The following is an 18,381-nucleotide window of genomic DNA, read 5'->3' on the forward strand; positions in this document are numbered from 1 at the left end:
AAATATATATTCCCAAGCTCTATCTACTAAAAGGGCCTAGAAGCAGAAAACCTCATCAGCGATGAGCACACTTAGCATCCAGATATTGGTTTGTAAATGCATTTCCCACTGAAAGGAACTAAGGCTCCTCAGAGGAAGGGATCCAGATTCTGGAAGATGAGCCTCAAATATCTACGTGTGCCAAAAAACAAGGAAATACTCAAAAACTAATGGGGTCATATCAAAGGGCTACAGAAGGCAGTCCTGAAAGAGCTCCCATGGCCAGATCTGGCATGATTTCATTAAATAATACTAACGGCAGCTACAATTGATGGAAACACATTGACTAAATAAAACTGCCCATGTCTACAGCAGTATCTAGAATAAGAAAGAAGACAAGAAAGGGTGGGAGTGGGTAAGAAAGGAAACTCTTCTTTACAGACTGATGCAAGCTAACAAGCCTAGATGACAGACTCTGAAAACCACCACCTTGCAGTCCTAACTATTCACACAGCATCACCTGCAGATCACTTCCCAGTGCAGAGCTGAGGGCGCCCCTCGACGGTGGGGAACTCTGCAGTCGCCTCCTCCATCAAGAGGTCAAACTGGCTTCACTAACACTGGGACGACCAGGTGGGCACGCCCCCTGAGGTCACGCAACAGGAAGAGCCCAATGCCACCAATGAGGTGTTCTGGCCAAAAAATACTTATTCTGTGTCTATTCAAGCCTCGACCTAATTTCCAGTTTACAGGAAATACAGGAGGAGGAACAAGTTAAAGCACAACGTGAGGAAACTATCAGACAAATCCAGAATGTGGGGTATTTTACCAAACAACTGGCTGAGCTCTTCCAAAAGTCGATTTCTTTTAAAAAAAAAAAAAAAGAGTAGGAGGGACATGGAGGTGCAGAGGAACTGATCTAGAGCAAAAGTGACTTAAGAGATAAGCTAACCGTCGTATAAATATATATGTACCTCATGTTCCCTACCCAGTTATCTGTCGATGGATATATATATATATATATATATATATATATATATATAAATGGAATATTACTCAGCCATAAAAAAGAATGGACAATGCCATTTGCAGCAATGTGGAAGGACACAGAGACTGAATGAAGTAAGTCAGAGAAAAACAAGTATCATATGATATCACGCATAAGTGGAATCTAAAAAAAACAGTAAAAATAAACTTATTTACAAAACAGAAACAGACTCACAGACATAGAAAACAAAATTATGGTTACCAAAGAGGATAATGGGGGTTGGGGTGGAGGACGATAAATTAGGTTTGGGGGGGTTGACATAAACACACTACTATATATAAAACAGGTAAACAAGGACCTACTGCAGAGCACAGGGAACTGCACTCAGTATCTTGGAATAACCTATAAAGGAAAAGAACCTGAAAAGGAATATATATACGTATGTGTATGTATAACTGAATCACTTTGCTGTTCACTTAAAACTAACACAACACTGTAAATTAACTATGCTTCAATTTTTTAAAAAAGATCTTTAAAAAAGAGAGAGAAGATAACCAAATGTAATGCATAAACCTCCACCAGACTATGACTGGGAAAAAATGCTTAGAAAACCTTTCTCGCCACAACTGAGGATACTGAAATTGACAGCATTAGGTGGCAATCTGAAATCATTCATCCTCTCAGGTGGTATTAGGATTATGACTGTATTTTAAGAGAAGTGTGCTCAAGTATTTACAAGTGAAGCATCTTGGTATCACAACAATACGCATGTACCACACACACAAATGAAATGTTCAGTTGTTGAATCTAGCGAAAGGTAGAGAATGTTCATTTTCTGAACAGTTCTGTAATTATGAACATTCTCATAAAAAAAAAAGTTGGGTGGGAATTATTAAAATGAAAACACAAAATTCAATTCTCAGAAACAAATCCTAAAGAGTTTATGGACCTCAAGTTGAGAATTACTGATCTAGATAATTTTTTTTCTTTTACCTTCCACAGTGTTAAACAGAAACGTGATACCCCAACTGCAAGAAACAAACTCAGTCCCTTATGCGTGATGGGAATAATACAAGTTTGACATTGAGACACAAAGATTGAAATGAAGGGGCTATCAAGAATTCAAACAACCAACTCAAGTATCCCGCAAAACGCATCACACCACGCACGCACATGCGCATGTCAACCTGGGGAAGTCTGAATGAGCTCTGTGGACTGTATCAGTGCCGACTCTCGTGGCTGCCTCGGTTCTAAGCCGTGCAGGCAGACATATCTGCTATAATCTAACAAACACTGGAGTCCTGGTCAGATCCTTAGCTGGCTTTGTTTTGTGCAGGACTTCAGTTGTGACCCTGTATTATAGTTATACAAGATGTTACCCCTGGGGGAACTGGGTGCAGGGTACAAGGAGCTTCCCTGATGCTTTCCTGCAAATTCTCGTGAATCTACAATTATCTGAAAAACAAAAACAACACATTACAGATCTCATGTCCTGGTCTTGTCCAGTTTGAACACGTCCTTCAACCCTTCCCACCACCAATCAGCTAAGTGACATGCTTTCTTTAAAAAGAACCCTTCAAAATCCTAAAGAAAATCGATTCTTAAAATAGTTCAAGCCCAAGAAGAAACGTAAAGACATTTGTCCATCTCGAGCAAATAGATGCCTCCTTTCCAGACCCCTCAGTTTCCCAGACAGCCCCTGGCACCTCACCCCAGGGTGAAACGTGAATTCTCGGTCTGCTTTGTTTTCCAGGGTCACATAATCCAGCGCGGCAGGTGACGCGGACTTGGGGCAGCCGGCCTGGAGTGCGTTTATTCAGGGCTGCTGAGAGCTCACAGCGGGGGGCAGAGCAGCCGGGCCACCTCCCTCCCCACACCTGCTCTCCTCAGGCCTTCGGAACCTGAGGAATACCCAGTAGCCTGGTAACGGCCTCTCAATTTCACCTCAGGAATAGGCTCAACCAGCGGGACGAGTCTGTGGCTTCCCAAGGATACGCAGCCACACCTTTTTGCTCCCGAGATGAAACTGAGTCGGGTCTGAAACCACGCAGGACCCCGCTCTCAGCCACAGAACCCTCTACAACAGCCCCTCCTGCTGGAGCTGCAACAAGAAACAGCAGCTGCGAATTCCCCCTCCTGCCAGCCTGCTCCCAGGTCCCACCCCGGCCAACGCCCTCAACTTTGCAAGAGCCGAGAGGCAGGCCCTGGATGCGGAGGGCGGGAGGCCTGCTCTCCAGGGGCCCAGCTGCACAAGCTCTCCACCCGCAATCACGCTTGCTCGGGGCGCTGAGTGTGCACCAGGCTACAGCCCCCAGGTCACCCTCTAGAGGTCACTGCATGAAAACGGCACACGAGAAGCAGCACTGAGAGGCCAACACAGTAAATGGTTGATTGGGTCTGTATTTTGTTCTGAAGACTCACCGTCTGGTTTTCATTTTACCTGAACACAGGGGTTCTGCGTAAGTATTTTTAAAGGAATCTTGAAAATGCACTTGTCCAACACTGCCTGATTTTTTCAGACAAGGAAACACCTCTTGTATACAGCTCACCAAAAGTGTCTATTACACACACGGGTACGTGTTTTACAGCCGTGCTCACAGAGAGATGATGGCGAGGAAACGCACCAGGGCACCAACACTGATGACTCTAAGTGGGGGAAGAATGAGGATTTAACGTGCCTTTTTACTTTAAAGCAATGATCATACGTTGCACAGGACATCCACAGAGCTGACAAGCTCACTTCGATGCCCTTGGAGATGTCAGCAGCGTGTCAGCCACGGCAGCACGGGCTGGAGCCAGGAAACAACCTCAACTCTCAGGGCTGGCAAATGCGTCACAGAATTCCCAAAGATGACGTTAAAAATGGTACCCCGAGTCTGGCAGTAACCGAGTCAGGAGGGTGCGGACAACTGTCAGACGACGCAGGCTCCAGCTGTACCACCGGCCACCTGCACGGAAGCGTGAACAGAGGCCCGGTGGGCAGGGCCCCGATCGGTCCACGCACAGGGCACTTCATCAATCACCGACTGTGGTATTTAAGTCACAGGAAGTCAGAATTGGCGGCTCCTTCACTGCTCTGTAATCTTAAAATTAGCATTTCACTGGAAAGAGTCCAACAGGATCACTAGCACGCAACAGAATCGCCCAGGAGGTTACAAGAATCTTCTGGCCAGCCAAGCGATGGTACTTTTCCATTATTAGAAAATGACAGAGGAAAGAGAGCAGTCACGGCATAAAATGTCACATCTTCAAATATCTGTATAAGGTTCTAGCAGTTAGCTGCCCCGTGGTCCAGAGACAACATTTCTAATTCTTACTAATACAACATGCGTGCTGGCGATTAGCGTGTTACTAGAGACCGAGGGGAGAAGAGGGTGGAGGAGCCGTCCCTCGAGATGCTCAACCGCACACCTGAGACCAGTTTAGCCGTTTTCGCCCTCCACGGACCCCAGGCTTAGGTGATCAGGGCTTGATGTAAAGGCATCCCAAATCCCCACGGTTTCTGGTTAACTCACTCTAGAATCTGTGATATATGATGTAAATCTTATTCATAATTAGGCAAGTTAGAAGCAATCGTGAGCGGATAAAGTTTCAGATGAAAATAATTTAAGTAAGATGGATTTGGCTCAGTATAACCCATGGCTATTTTTTTTTTAATTAAACGTGGACCCGTGAGTACAGGTACACGCACACACGCGGGCTCACACACACTTACCTTTCATTAGAGCTAATTTCTCCTCTTTCCCATCTAAGGCTACGCAGTAAATCCTCATGTGACCATTTCAAGGACTATTTTTTGCTACTAAATTTTGCCAACAATCTGCTCAGCATTCTAGCAGATGTTTCTGTTTTCAAACCTCTGGGAACTTGGCTGTATCTGTTTTCCTTCCCCATGTTAAAAATAAAAGAAATGGCCCAAATGTGGCCCTAATACCCCAGAGAAGCTTTTCCCACCCACCAACCTCGACCTCCCTACTCAGGTGACCTCTGTGATCCCGTCTTAAATCTTTTCTTTGCCATTAGAGAAGATGTTTCCAATTATGGTCCATTATATTGTCAAGGATGACATCACTCAGATGTGCTTTTTTTTTTTTTAAAGAAAATGCTACTGATTCTTAGTTACTTGGGATCCGTCTGCAACAACCCCAGCCAGCTCAGCTGCTGGCCCTTCTGAACCCATGGTGTCACATGAATGCAATTTGCTTAAGATCGATTCTCCAAACACAATTCCTTTTAAATGGTGGGCTGGAGAGACAGGGGGACCCTTGTTTTTTATCTAACGATTGCTTTAAAAACACTTGTGACCCAAGCTTACCTCAGTAACGTCCATAACTTTGATGGCTGCCAGCTGACCTGTTTTAACATGGCGACCCTGAAAAACAGAAAAAAGAAAGAGAATGGGCACGGCTGTTCTGCACAGTCATTAGCACAGAATGGCTGACGTTTCAGCAAGTCACCTCTTCTGTACTTTTTCCCCAAAACTGATGATGAAAGAGTCCTATGCTCTCCAATAGAGCAGGATGGTTCTGTTGGTTTGTAGGACTCGTGAACCCCACTTAATAAACCAAACCGTCAGTAGAACGAAGGAGTTCTGATAAAGAACCAAGTCCCTCTTTCTTCCCCGGGCTTCATTTACGTATCATTACTCCTCAATCTGAACAACTTAAATAATGTTTTCTTCCATACATCAGGATGACCAGCCTTCCCTTCTCAACATTCCACATGAAGGAAACGACCAAAAAAGTCTGGATATCATTTATTGTCAAAAATGGGTAACAGTCATTTTCCGCTCGTATACCCCCAATACCCATTACTTGATTTTACAAGTTATACTGAGAGTCTTCTTCGAAGCTTTCCCGTGATCCCAATGCAGGGAGGCTGGAGCATAATTGCTCGGAATAAAGGGGGTACACAAAGAGATGGGGGCACAGAGAGAGCGCGGTCTTACAGCTGTGTCGTAATTCCCAGCCTAGAACCTAAACGTTTGTTATCCATTTATATCACGAGCATTTCAAACAAGCCTGATGCAGCTCTCCTGTCCCCTCCCCCAGACCAGGAGGGAGGGACTTAATCCCTACCCATCTTGCAGCGCACTGCTGGGCATCTCTAAGGAGAGCAACAAAGAGCTACCCTGACATCGTGGGCACCGGCTCCTCAAGGGCTTTGTGGAGTACGCTCCTGCTGCCGCGAACGTGGAACAGGACGCACGTCCCCACAGTCTCCGAGAGCCGGCCTCGCTTGTGGCCTCGTGGTGGAAAGAGCTGTGAACTTTAGAACCTGAAACCTGAGGAAAGCTCTCCACTTATTCTGGAAAGCTTGGGCAGGGACTCAAATTACAACTTGGACAAAACAGTTCCATGAAAATGACACTGAATTACAACTCTCTCTCAACTCTCTGTGGTCACAGAGGGATGGGGTCCAGCGCCGGCCCAGGAGCTCACCAAGCAGGGTTGGGCGACAGCCTAGACAGGGGAAAGCAGGACAAATAAAGCCCACAGGCCTGGAACCTCGTTCCAGCATCACCCACCTGCAGAGCCCCCGTCCTCGGGCTCAGAAGGGTGGCCCCGTCCCGTCATCCACAGTCAGACATCTGAAGACGCTCTGCCTCCGCAGCAGGCGGTGCGGGGTCCCACGAGCCCCGCCTCCTGCCTGGTCACCGGCCCCAATGCCAGTCCCCAAATGCCCTTCCAGCCACCCAGCCTCCCCAGGCCCACTGGCCCTCGTGCCCACATCACACTCCCCTGCATCCCCAGAGCCCAGCGCACAGCCTGCACCGCGGCTCTGTTCACAGCTGGGTGACTCACAATCCTGAAAAGAATGTCACCCTGTCTGCTGGTCCCCACTCGGCACATGACGTGGCCCGAGGAACAGCCCCACCGTGGAGACGGCGGGGGGGGGGGGGGGGGGACACCCAACCCTGTGTCAGGAAATAGCCATCTGCTCACGGCACCCGGGCCCACATGTCCGACTCAAACGGCCACGGTTTACTTACTCCCTGTCCGTCTAACAGCCAGCGTCCGTGGATGTGTCCACCTCTGACTCGCTCGTTTCAAGTTTCCACCCGTGGGTTCCAGGCTCTGGAAGCTCACCGTCCTGAGCGCGGTACCCACAGCTGTGCTCACACGGACACACGGAGCCGATGACCCTCTGCAGCTGCAGGACAGAGCTCCCGGCCCGGCTCGGGCACCACGCTGTGCCCACCCGGCATCTCCTCCACTCGGGGACCTTCGTCCCCTGTCAGTGGGGTGACAGCCCTGTCCACATCACAGGGGTGTCAGTAAGAACAACCGAGGGGCAAAGGACAGCACATGGCACAGGGTCAAGTGCAGCCCTGGTGACAAAATAAGGCTGCACCTTGTTTCCCTCCATCGATGACAGGAGGTGGATTTATTAGCACAGACGGGCAACACAGTCCTGAAGCCAAGGTATAGCTTCCAAGAATCCAAGAACAAAGAGGAGAACTTAAGAGAACAAAGTAACCCTTCAGGCCTTTCCACGTAAGGGACACGAAGACCAGCTCCTTCACCCCTGGTCAGCCCTCACATCTGAAAACAAATGCCCGTCACTCTTCCTGCAGTGGGGTCATATCCCAATTACCGCAGCAGACTTCTCGCGGACGGGACCAAGCGATGAGAGGGAACGTCCAGAGGGTTGTCCAGCTTCCACGCTTTTCAAGAGGGCAGGTGGTGAGACAGAAGTGTGTCGGTGAGACGGGGAGGAAGGAGGGCCTTCTGAGCATCTGATCCTCAGGAAAACCCACAGGCCGATAGAAAAACCTCCCCAGATGTTTCTAAATTAGAGGCATCTTCCTTTCCTCCCTCAACGCCTGAACTCAAAGCCACCGTGCATCCTTCAGCCTGAGCAGCGTGACGATGGTGTGATAGCTGAGGGTCGTGGGTTCAAACATGTTCACGTAGAATGAGACTCCCTCACTGAGGGAGGATGGAATTAGGACCTAACAACAAATCATTATTTCTGTGTTGAAGGACAGCCCACGCAAAGGCAGTAGCCTTCACTAACACACACCAGGTCTTTCAGAATTAGGTCCATTTGAGTTTAAATTTAAATCAGGAAACTTAAGAATTCTGCTTCCCTCCCAAGAATCAAGACAACATGCTGGAGGAAACAAATCTGGGACTAGGCAGCCTTGGGCTCTCATTCCTCTGCTACCTCAACGGCTGTAATTTCCTTGGAAAAGCTGCTTATAACTTCTACAAGCTTCCTGTGGGATCCAGTGTGCTAAGGGACCTAAAGCCCCTTCTAGAATAAGGCAGGCTATAAATAAAGTGCACGGCGTCACCACCCAGACATCACCCCTGGCACCCAGGGACCACCCAGGGGACGGCCTTCCTCTCCCCACAACCAGAGAGCCACGCTGAGTCCCTGACCCTGCTCCCTAGTTCCACCTGCAACCATCTCAAACCCAGCCAATGTCGGCCCATTTCTATTTTCAAAAGGCTGGCCAATACAGTGGGGTGCTAAAATAATGTACTTCTCTAATTGTTTTTTTTTTAAAAAGAAGAAGAAAAAAAGAAAACCTCCAAATGTGAAACTAACAGAAGTCATAACCTATGTGCTGAGTTGGGCCATCTTTGTGTCAAGGAACCAAAAGGGCCGACAAAATAGCCTGAGGAGGAATGTACCGAGTGTTAATATGTGTGTGATCATGTGCAAAGGGACAAATTTCGTGGCACCTGATTCCTTTCTGGTCTTTAAATGAGGAAAACGCGTGTTTCTCTTTCTAAAAGGAAAACCCAAACTACCCTCAGCAGGCGTCCAAGCTGAGGAAAATGCCCTAATTGTCAACTCTCCTGCATGTTTCTGAGTCGAAACTGCCACCTTGCATTTGCAAATACGTATTACATTTATGACACAAGTTCCAAGAAGGAAAAGAAAGGAAAACACACACCACCACATGGTTTTAAGATGCGGACACTGTGGCAGCCTGTCTGTCTGCCTCTAATGAAGCCTGTCTGTAAGCCACAGAGAGGAGCCAATGGCAGAAGGAACAGCATTCAAGGGAAGCTTTTAAATCCCGAGAGAAAAGATGGTGAGGTTCCTATCTTCCTAATTTTCCACTATCGCCAAGTACTAGGAAGCTACCTCACGCTGCATAATCTTTACCTAGAACCCCAATAACTCCATTAAAATGCATGTGATGAATAAGTATGCTCGCTGGGATGGCGCTCGTGATTGTTTGAAATGACTGAACACAACTTCTATGTTTACTTTTTCACGCAGAAGCAAGAGGTCTAAAATGTGATGTACCCTTTCTGTACTCTTGCATTATTTCAGTGATATTTATGTTACCTCCTTTAGGCACCCAGAGCCCTCCTATCCCTGACCCAGAGAAACAAGAAAAGAACTAGTAAACCTTTTTTATCTTAACTCTTCCAGTTAGCAAAACAAAGCATTTAAGCTCTTTATCTCTACGACTGAAATTGTGAACTCCTTAAAAAAATTTTTTTTCCAGAAAACAACTGAGAAGGGAGAAACCTTTTGCAAAGAGTTCAGTGGTACATTCTTATTGCCCCTAAAACTTAAAATATGCCTAATATTGGTCCTGAAAGAAAAACTATTTTTGATATTTTGTAGTGCATCAAAGTCTAGGTTAGGGAAACTGAAATTCAGACCCAGCACTTCTCAATTATCATGGTGTCTAACTGGTTTGCAAATATTAATTTCATTTTCTTCTGGTCAGGGATCATGACCCATCTTTTCTTACTACAGTTCTTGGAACTTCCTTTGCTCCACAAATATTTATTGAATAACTGTTACGTTGCAAGCACTTTGCTGGACCAAAAAAAAAAAAAAAAGTATGCTCACTGGGAGGCAAATATTCCGGGGTCTCGTCCACAAGAGGAAACTCAGGCAGGAAAGTCAAAGAAGGGGATCTCTTGAGTCTGTGACACTATGAGCGGTAGGGAAACACACCTGAGGGGTGACAGGTATTTTCTTGCCTCCACAAGCCTGAACTTGTGTGTGCGCACTCACAGCCTGAACTCCAGCAAGGACACCTGGAGACAGGCCGTGAGGACAGGACACGGGGCACCAAGATGTCCCCACTCTTGCGACATTTAGTGAACAAAGAGCTTTGTGTGCGTTATCCTTTACTCCTCACACAACCCAGCATGGGCACCGTTATCCCCATTTTACAGATGGAAAAAGTGAGGCTTGGAGAGGATTAAGTTAACCAGCTCAGGACTCACACGCAGACCTGTTCCCTACACCAGGCTGTGGACCTTCAGAGAGAAAGGACCGCAGTGTCCTACTGAACCAACTTCCAGAGGGGGGGCTGCCAAGGCTAGTGTTCTGCAGCTTAAATACCTTAAGTGATTATAACCAAACATGGCAATGCAGTAGCCAATAATAAAAACTGATTTTCAATCCCTGGCCTTTCTCTCTCATGAGAAACCAGCAAAAGCCAATGAAAGAACATCCCGAAGGGAATTCTCTAGGGAATCTGAAGGTATGCGAGCACAGCATTGGAGATCACAATGCTTTTGCTTCCTGCTGAGTTTAATCTGAAAGAAAACTTTTCAGATTAGCTGCCTGAAGTTGGCTTTCTATTTGCTTAAGAGCAAAGCCCATCAACGCCAACCTCAGTAAGCAGAGGGCGGGCTGCACTTAACCGGTGAAGGGAGAGCCCCCACCCCCCACCCCACCGCCCCTGCCTTCAGGGAGCTGGTGGCCGAAGGTTGCAAAACAGTCCACGAGAAGGAGCGTTACATGGTGACAGAAAAACACTACTCTGTAGCAGGAACACTCAGGAAACAGGACAGGGTGAAGCCAACGGCTCTGGGTGACACGAGGTGCCTTTAAAGGTGTCGTCAGAAAGACACCACTGTGAGGGCCGCAGGGGGTCTGCAAGGACTGCCCGGTAGCCCCAGAGACTGCAGGGAGCAGGAGGTGGACCCCTTGAGAGCTGAACTGGAAAGCATCCTCACCAAATCCCAGAAAGGGACACGTGTGCAGGCGTCGCAAGGCCAGGGGAAGAGGGGAACCCAATGATTCAGACCCAAACGTTGAGACTTCTGTAAGTGGAGTGCAGGAATCCATGACTTTTTAATCCCATCTCTAGTGATTCTTATGCATTCTGAATTTTGAAAATCGCTTCTCCACGCTTGTATGAGAAAGCCCAAATTCAAGTTCTCATATCGCTTCTGGACTACATAGTATTTGTTACCATGAAGAGATGCACTCATTGTCTTAGCTGGGGTTTCGGTGTGCAAAGGTCAGACTCGTAACAAACGTGTTCTAACAAACGTCAATTATGTGTGTCACAAAAACATGTAACTATGTTCTGAAATGTCCGAAAGCTCAAAGAACAGGCAAGCCCAGTTCATCAAAATGGTTGATTTTACAGATGAGAAAGTAAACCCAGGGAGCAAGAAGGAGACCATTTAGTGGCTCAGCCAAACCTGGTCTGTCGATTCTCTCCCCAGATGTCTCGCTCACATCACTGACAGTTTAACTTAAAAATTCCAGCGGGGAAGGGAGATGACAGAGCACAGAGGATTTTCAGGGCAGTGAAAATGCTCCGTACAATACCATAATGATGGATGTACGTCATCATATATTGTCCGAACTCACAGAATGTACAACAGCGAGAGTGAACCCTAATGTAAAGCGAATGATTACGACGTGTCAATGCAGGTTCATCAGTTTTAACACCTGTACCATGGGGGGGAGGGGGTGCTAATAATGGGGGAGGGTTATGCAAATGTGGGAACAGGGCTGTGTAGGAAATCTCTGTACCTTCCTCTCAATTTTGCTGTGAACCTAAAACTGCTCTTTACAAATTAAGTCTTTAAAAAATGTTTTAATTCCAATTATAATTCCCCCTTATATGTCCTCGTTTTAAAGGGCAAACGTGAAACCGACCTGACCACGTGAGGGACAGCATGAGCTCAGCACCAGGAGATGCACTGACCACTTTCTAAGGGTCCGCGTCCATCCACCCCAACGGCAAAGACCAGCTTATCTGGTTCTGCACTGTAAATCCCAAGACCACAGACCCCACTCGTGAGTGTTCTTTTCCAGGAAATGTCCGCAAAGAAATCCAAAATGTAACCAGAGGGAGAGGGTGTGTTACCCAGACAGCACCCCACGAGCCATGTAATTAACGCGGGAGAGAGACGGCTTAGAGCACTTCGGGAAGGAACTCGGTCTCCTAACCACCTCCTGACGCCAGAGTAGGAAGAAGGGCGACAGGATACCAGTGACACACTTTCTGATCACACTCCTCCTCCGAAGCCCAGACCCAGTGCGAGGCAGGCACTTCATCCTTGTAACTACCATTTATTATTATAATCAAGATCTGTTCATCTGCCTCTCCCTCCGTTCCGCGTTCAGGGCTGTGGATGAGCAGGGAGAGAGAGAAGGCACAGGAATATGTGAGTGTTATGAGATCAAGACTCGTGATTTAGTCAGAGAACCGCGCTTCTATTCCCTGAAGTGTTTAAAACTAAGACCTCCGTGTAGAATTCTGCCTTTCTTAGGTTGGCTGCCTCACCCTACACCAACACTCCCTTTAAAGAAATTTATGCCTCAGTAGCAGAGAATGTGCAGACTTTTAACTTCTACGAAGAATAAAACAGCCAAAACCAATAGCAGGGTTAAGACCCCCACTACCCCGCGCCCACCCCCAGTGAACTTTTTTGTTGCACAGCTGAGTTAGTAGGTAGTGAAAGTGAAATAATTTATGCAATACATCTTTTTTTTTCTTTAAGAGACCAATCTGGATGGAAATCTTTCTAAAGCCTGAAATCTTGAGGACGTTAAAGATGCTTTTCTTAATGGCTCGGGGAAAACATTATGAACATCAATTACCATCCTGTCCTTGCAATTAAGTGACAGCCGCAGGGAATATTACGTCAGGCAGCAACATTCTGACTCCAACAAAGAAAGCGCCCAGTCATCTGGGCTCCGCATGCCTGTTCTGTCATTTTCGGTTGTGTTCTAGAACAGATATGGGGGGTGGGGGGGTAGGCTGACCAGACAGCAAGCTAAGTTCCAGTTAGGGGAGCGATCACTGTAGCAAACACCCCCTCCTGTTGCAGAGTGGAGACAACCTGGATGGGCGCGTGAATGAAAGGGCCTGAGGAAGAGGCACTACCGTGAGCGCTTAGGATGATTCCCTCAAAGTTGTGTGTGTGTGTGTGTGTGTGTGTGTGTGAGCGCGTGCGCGCCCGCACGCCTGGGCAGTGGGTGGGCAGCTGCTTTATAAAAACACCTGGTGCAGCTGCATGAAAAGGGACCGTGCCCCTTCCCAGGAGGGAGCAGCCCTGCGGTGCAGCACAGATGCGAGCCGGTGTCTGGGCTATAGCGTCAAGTGTGAGGAATTACGTTTTAAGAGGGAGACCAGCAAATTAAAAAGCACCAATAGTCAAGGGCCCACAAACACAAGGAAGGACGAAAACTTAGCATATCCATTCTCACACTGATAGTAAAAGAAAAGGCATTGGCAAGTCTTCGTATCAAAGCATCGAAAACAATGGAGATCTTGGATTCTGCAAGCATCTGTTGCTAACATTTATTGCACACTTGCAATTGCCTTTTCCTCTACTCACCAGAAAAACCCAACTGACCTCAGATTGAGCAATTTTAGTTTAAAATAACAAAAGAAGGTTTAACAGCACGAAAACACCTCCAAACCCTCTACCAGAGGTAAGCCTGTGTGTGGAGCTATTCTACCCTAGGCACTAAGAGATAAGGCACCACCTTCCACAGCTGAGCAGTCATATCTGGCAACGCTAGACCTGAAACCAACAATGCGATGAGGACAAGATAAATTCGAACACTGTCCTCCTGAAGGTGATGTGATCAGCACTGGATAAAGGAAAGCGGACCAAGGGGGACACACACACACACACACACACACACACACACACACACGACCGCGAAACACACACTACCTACTCACGGGCTCTCACAGCAAGAGCTGCACATAAAATACATTCTTTTCATATTTGCTGACTATCTGAACCTACTAAAAATAATGAGTTCACCTTTTTCTTTTCTATGTTTTCAATATTTTTATGATTAAAACTTCTGTTCATACTCTTCAAGGAGAAAAATAAGAAACTATTTTTTTCATTAGTTCCTTTATATCACATATTAAGATGTGTAAATACTGCATCATGGTGCCCAAAGCAGACATTGGAGTCAGGAGCCCAGGAGGGAAGTACCACTCACTCCAGCGCACGCCAAGGGTGACCTCGCGCCAGTTCCTCAACCTTTTCTGGACGCCGCCGTCTTCCTCTGTAAAACGGGGGTAAAAACAACTTTCTGCAGTAGGGCCTGTTAACTATAAAAAATGAACACCTGGTAGCAGGCCTGGTCCTGGGGGACAGCAGCGTGACTGGAGTGGAGGGACTGCAGTGGGACCACAGAAGGGACCAGCATCACCTGTCACAGCATCTGAGAGACCAGCTTTAAAAGCAGGAGGGTCCTCTCAAGAACCACAGGTCGCTAGATGTTTCCCTCCAATGTGAGCTACCTTCCAGGGGGGAAAGATAAACCTAGTTATACAGACTCCACCACAAAACACTAAACGTGTTTATTCGTTCAGACTTCAAACAAAATATCTAACCAGAATTTTTCTCTTGAGACCCATACAAATTAATAGCACTTGATATATATGTATATCAAGTATGTATACACATATAAAATTAGATATTGATATATTTTCTTACTTCAAGTCACATACCACGTCCCATTACTTTAATTATTGCAAAAGTAACGATCCATGTTCATCTATAATATAATTCTCAGTCTGAACTCCTCTCTCTTCACCCTCCCCTCGGCAACAGGCAGGGTGACCACAGTCCCCTATTTCAAACTAGGGAATCCTGTCTTTACTGTTTTATATAGTTTTAATTCTTGAATTGCTCAAATGAGGAGGTAAGAATCAGGGAAAGGAGCTGGGCCGCATGTCTGACCAGCTGGGGAAGCACGTGTTACACCGAAACATAACCAACGGGGGCTGAACGGGCCCCAACCAGGGTGAGGCCAGAGCAGACACAGCGCCAGGGTTCCGGGAGGAAGCATACACAAGACGGTGAACTTTTAATGAGAAGTCTGCTCGTCACAGCGGCTGACCATTTACCCAGAACAAAAGACGAGGCACAGAATTCTGGGTGCCACCTTCCTCCTCTTCCCAGGGCTACGCCCCTCCCACTTCAAGAAGCTTTCCTACATTTCTCCCCGTGACTTCACAATACACTCAATGTTTAGAATTATCCTCACAGAGTAACTTCAATATTGAAATATCACTTTAAGCATCACTAAGGCACTCAAACTGAACTCTTCTCACTGGCTGAGAGTAAAAGGTTAAAGGTTTCGGACACAAGTCGGAAGGCAAGAGGTTAAGTGATGCGAGGGGTCCTGTTCCCTTCTGGGCTCCCGACCCACCCACGGCCCTTCCTAGTCATCACCAACCCAACCTGCAATTAAGGTTTTCAAATTGTGCCTTACTTCTTCTCAGCCCTTCAAGAAGCTGACTCTAAAATAACACTGCCCTTGAATCTGGATATATTTCCAGTATTTATATAAAATCAGACTATATGCAGCTTTGTGTCTCACTGAACAATTTCTAAATACAAGAATAACCTGGTTTCTGAACCTGAACCACTTCCGCTGCTGTGTCTTCGGCACTGGCAGTTAGAAGGCATAATTCTTCCCTGGCATGTGGTCTCTAAGGGCAGTGTTTGTTTTCCTTCTGGTTTTCAAAGTCTGTATACAACTTAATTTGCTTGTGCTAAAAATCCATGATATTTCATACATATTCATAACTCCACTCTTCTTCCTAAAAAGAGAGAAAAGGTTTGTTCTACACACAACTCCTAATTTGCCTGCGCTGAATATGCATTAGATACTTCATTCATTATTCCTAATTCCCCTGTTCCTCCTTTAAAAAGAGGTAAAAGAGAAAACCCACCTTTATAAAGTTTCCCTTTGAGGTTCCACTTGACAGGATCCCTCACCAGAAATGATGCACCCACGCCATCAACTCAAGCGCCACTCTTTCCTCCCTGGGATGCAGAGCTCTGCCCGTGGTTCAGCCCAAGCCCACCTTCCCTTTCATCAACCCCTTGATGAGACCCCCGTGAAAGGGCCTGCTGCTCCAGAGCTGGTTCTCTCTTCAACCTACAGCCACAAGCATCCAAAATTAACCTACAGAACTGAAAGGGAACGCTGAACTGAAACCCTTCAACCCACAAATCCACCAAGTTTTGCTTTAAACCCATGACCTTAAAAGTAAAAAGAAATTTTGATCACCTGAGTCAACTGCTCGCTCAGGCACTAAACAGATTTATGACCTTGAATGAGTCCCTTAACTTCCCAGAAGCATGGCCATCTCACCATGAAATGTCGATGGCTCTGAGCTGCTCCCCAGGCCGACACTATGGTTCACCAGCACTGGGTTACACACCAGAGACACACCATGAACCAAGCAGGTGAGGTCTGTGCCCTCATTCTAAGAAGGGACACAAGCCATACAAAAGTGAATCCGCTGATGGCAGCCCCCTTGGACCAAAAAAAAAAAGGGCTCTAGGGGAAAACCTAGCCGAGTGAGGAGAGGGCGTGCCCGGGGCGGGGAGGAGTGCTATTTCATAGCGGGTGGGCAGGGAGGCCTCTCCCTCCGGTACCCTGTCATTTGGTGATGAATGACTTGCCCTGCAGGACCTCAAGAGCCAGAACTAACCTACACAAAGAAAACAACCACACAGGCGCGCAGGCTGGGCCGCCAGCCCTCCCTCGACCAAGGCGGCATCCTCGGTGGCTTGCAGGCGATGTGCAGGCCCTGTGTCAGCTGCCACAGTGGTGACACCCTCGGCTCCCTCTTGTCAGTAGCACACACAGCCCCAAGGACGTCCCACGGCAGCGTGCCTGTGAAACGGGCCCGCCCAGCACGCAGGAGGGCAGGACCCTCTCCGGGCAAGCCAAGCCAGACCAGCACTGCCACTCCCCCCTGCGAAGCTGAGCCTGGGCTACGGAGAGAGGAGAGAGGGCGGCGAGGGGCAGGACCACGGGCTCCGGCCAAAGGAAGCTTCAAGATTTCTCCACGGACCACCTGACTACACCGCTTCTCTTCAGCAAAACTCAGCCTCAAGGTTGAGGTGCGAGGCCTCTACTGGCAGAGCCTGGCTATGATTCTCCAACCAAACACTGAAAGCAAAGTCTCCCTTCTTTCTCTAAGGACAACAGTCAGAGAATCATGTTTCAGATTGAAAAATAAATCCCTAAATTTACGGTGCACATCACTGCATATTAATATTTGGTATGTGGCTGCCTGGGCTGTGGGGTTACAAAATTTAATTACTGAACAGTAACAAAAGCCAATGAACACAGTCACATGAAACACAGGCTGCGTGCTGTCTCATTACGGCTGCACTTCTACCATTTCAGATTATCCTGGCAACTTACGAAGGCAATTCTTTGGGGGTCTACAGCCAGAAACCGCTCCCCAGACGCTAACAGCAGGTTCTCCCTGATAATTTATGACTAAAGTGGACGTCACATTTCTCTTAGTGGGTTTGGGGGATGGGATGGGGTTGGATAGGTTGCTTTTTGTGTTTTTTAATTGAACGTCCCAGAAGTTAAGAGGCTGCACATTTCTAAAACCCAGATTTTCAGTTTCTCTTGGAAATCAGATACGCTAAAGCTGGGTCCTGAGGCCCAGGGAGATGATGTGCAGAGCTGGGCTGGGCTGAAGCAGCCCCCTTGGGCCAGCAGCGGCTCTCCAGCCATTCCCACAGCTCCCACCCACCCGGACCCTCGTGCAGGTACGAGCGTGCACCGCGGACCCAGTGCCCTCCGTCAGAAGCTACAGCAGCAGACCCCTAGCTGACAACCGGTCACCAGGGGAGAGTTCTGTTGCTGCTGCGGCATGTTTTCTGTTTTGCTTGTAATTGTACATGCTTGGGCCTCATCCACATCTATTGGATCAAAGTCCCTAAGGAGTAGGGCCTGAGCATCCGTACCTTGTAATCTCCCCTAAATAATTCAGAATCACTGCAACCGTGGCCTCATGACGGCAGGAATAATGTCAGAAAGACGCCAGCAGGCACCACCAAAACCCACGTTCTCAATAAAAAATTAAAAGACCCCCAAAAGCCCCTCACCCTGGATCACGTGCTATAATAGGTTCAGCCTCACGCCGTAGCTCGTGAATGCATGGCTGTCACCTCCCGGACGTGGGAAACACACAGGTGACAGCGTGACAGCGGGGGAAGCACCTGCCCCAGATACCACACAACAGTCAGGCAGAAACACCGGCTGCTGACCACCGGGCAGCCTGCTCCCTGTCCCCCTCTGCCAGGGCCACCGCCTGATTCATCAATCCACAGGACCCTGGGGGAGGAGCATGGCACTGCCCAGGACCGCCTGGGGCCGGCAGACGGTCTGCA

At 47.7% G+C, this 18,381-nt stretch overlaps 1 protein-coding gene across 44 annotated transcripts in view; it reads right to left on the reverse strand.

Moving 5' to 3' along the window:
- MAP4K4 (mitogen-activated protein kinase kinase kinase kinase 4) overlaps positions 1-18,381 on the reverse strand; it is a 172,178-nt gene that overhangs the window by 84,455 nt on the left and 69,342 nt on the right. For 42 of the 44 annotated variants that reach the window (XM_060169503.1, XM_060169502.1, XM_060169506.1 and 39 more), the window contains one exon: positions 5,283-5,339. In XM_060169503.1, the coding sequence (XP_060025486.1) occupies positions 5,283-5,339 (57 nt within the window). Of the gene's footprint in view, positions 1-2,911; positions 3,050-5,282; positions 5,340-6,494; positions 6,618-18,381 lie in introns of those variants that run through there. The other 2 variants (XM_060169508.1, XM_060169511.1) reach the window with 2 other exon arrangements.

The sequence above is a fragment of the Lagenorhynchus albirostris genome, chromosome 13, assembly GCF_949774975.1.
Source record: "Lagenorhynchus albirostris chromosome 13, mLagAlb1.1, whole genome shotgun sequence".
Lineage (NCBI taxonomy): Eukaryota > Metazoa > Chordata > Mammalia > Artiodactyla > Delphinidae > Lagenorhynchus > Lagenorhynchus albirostris.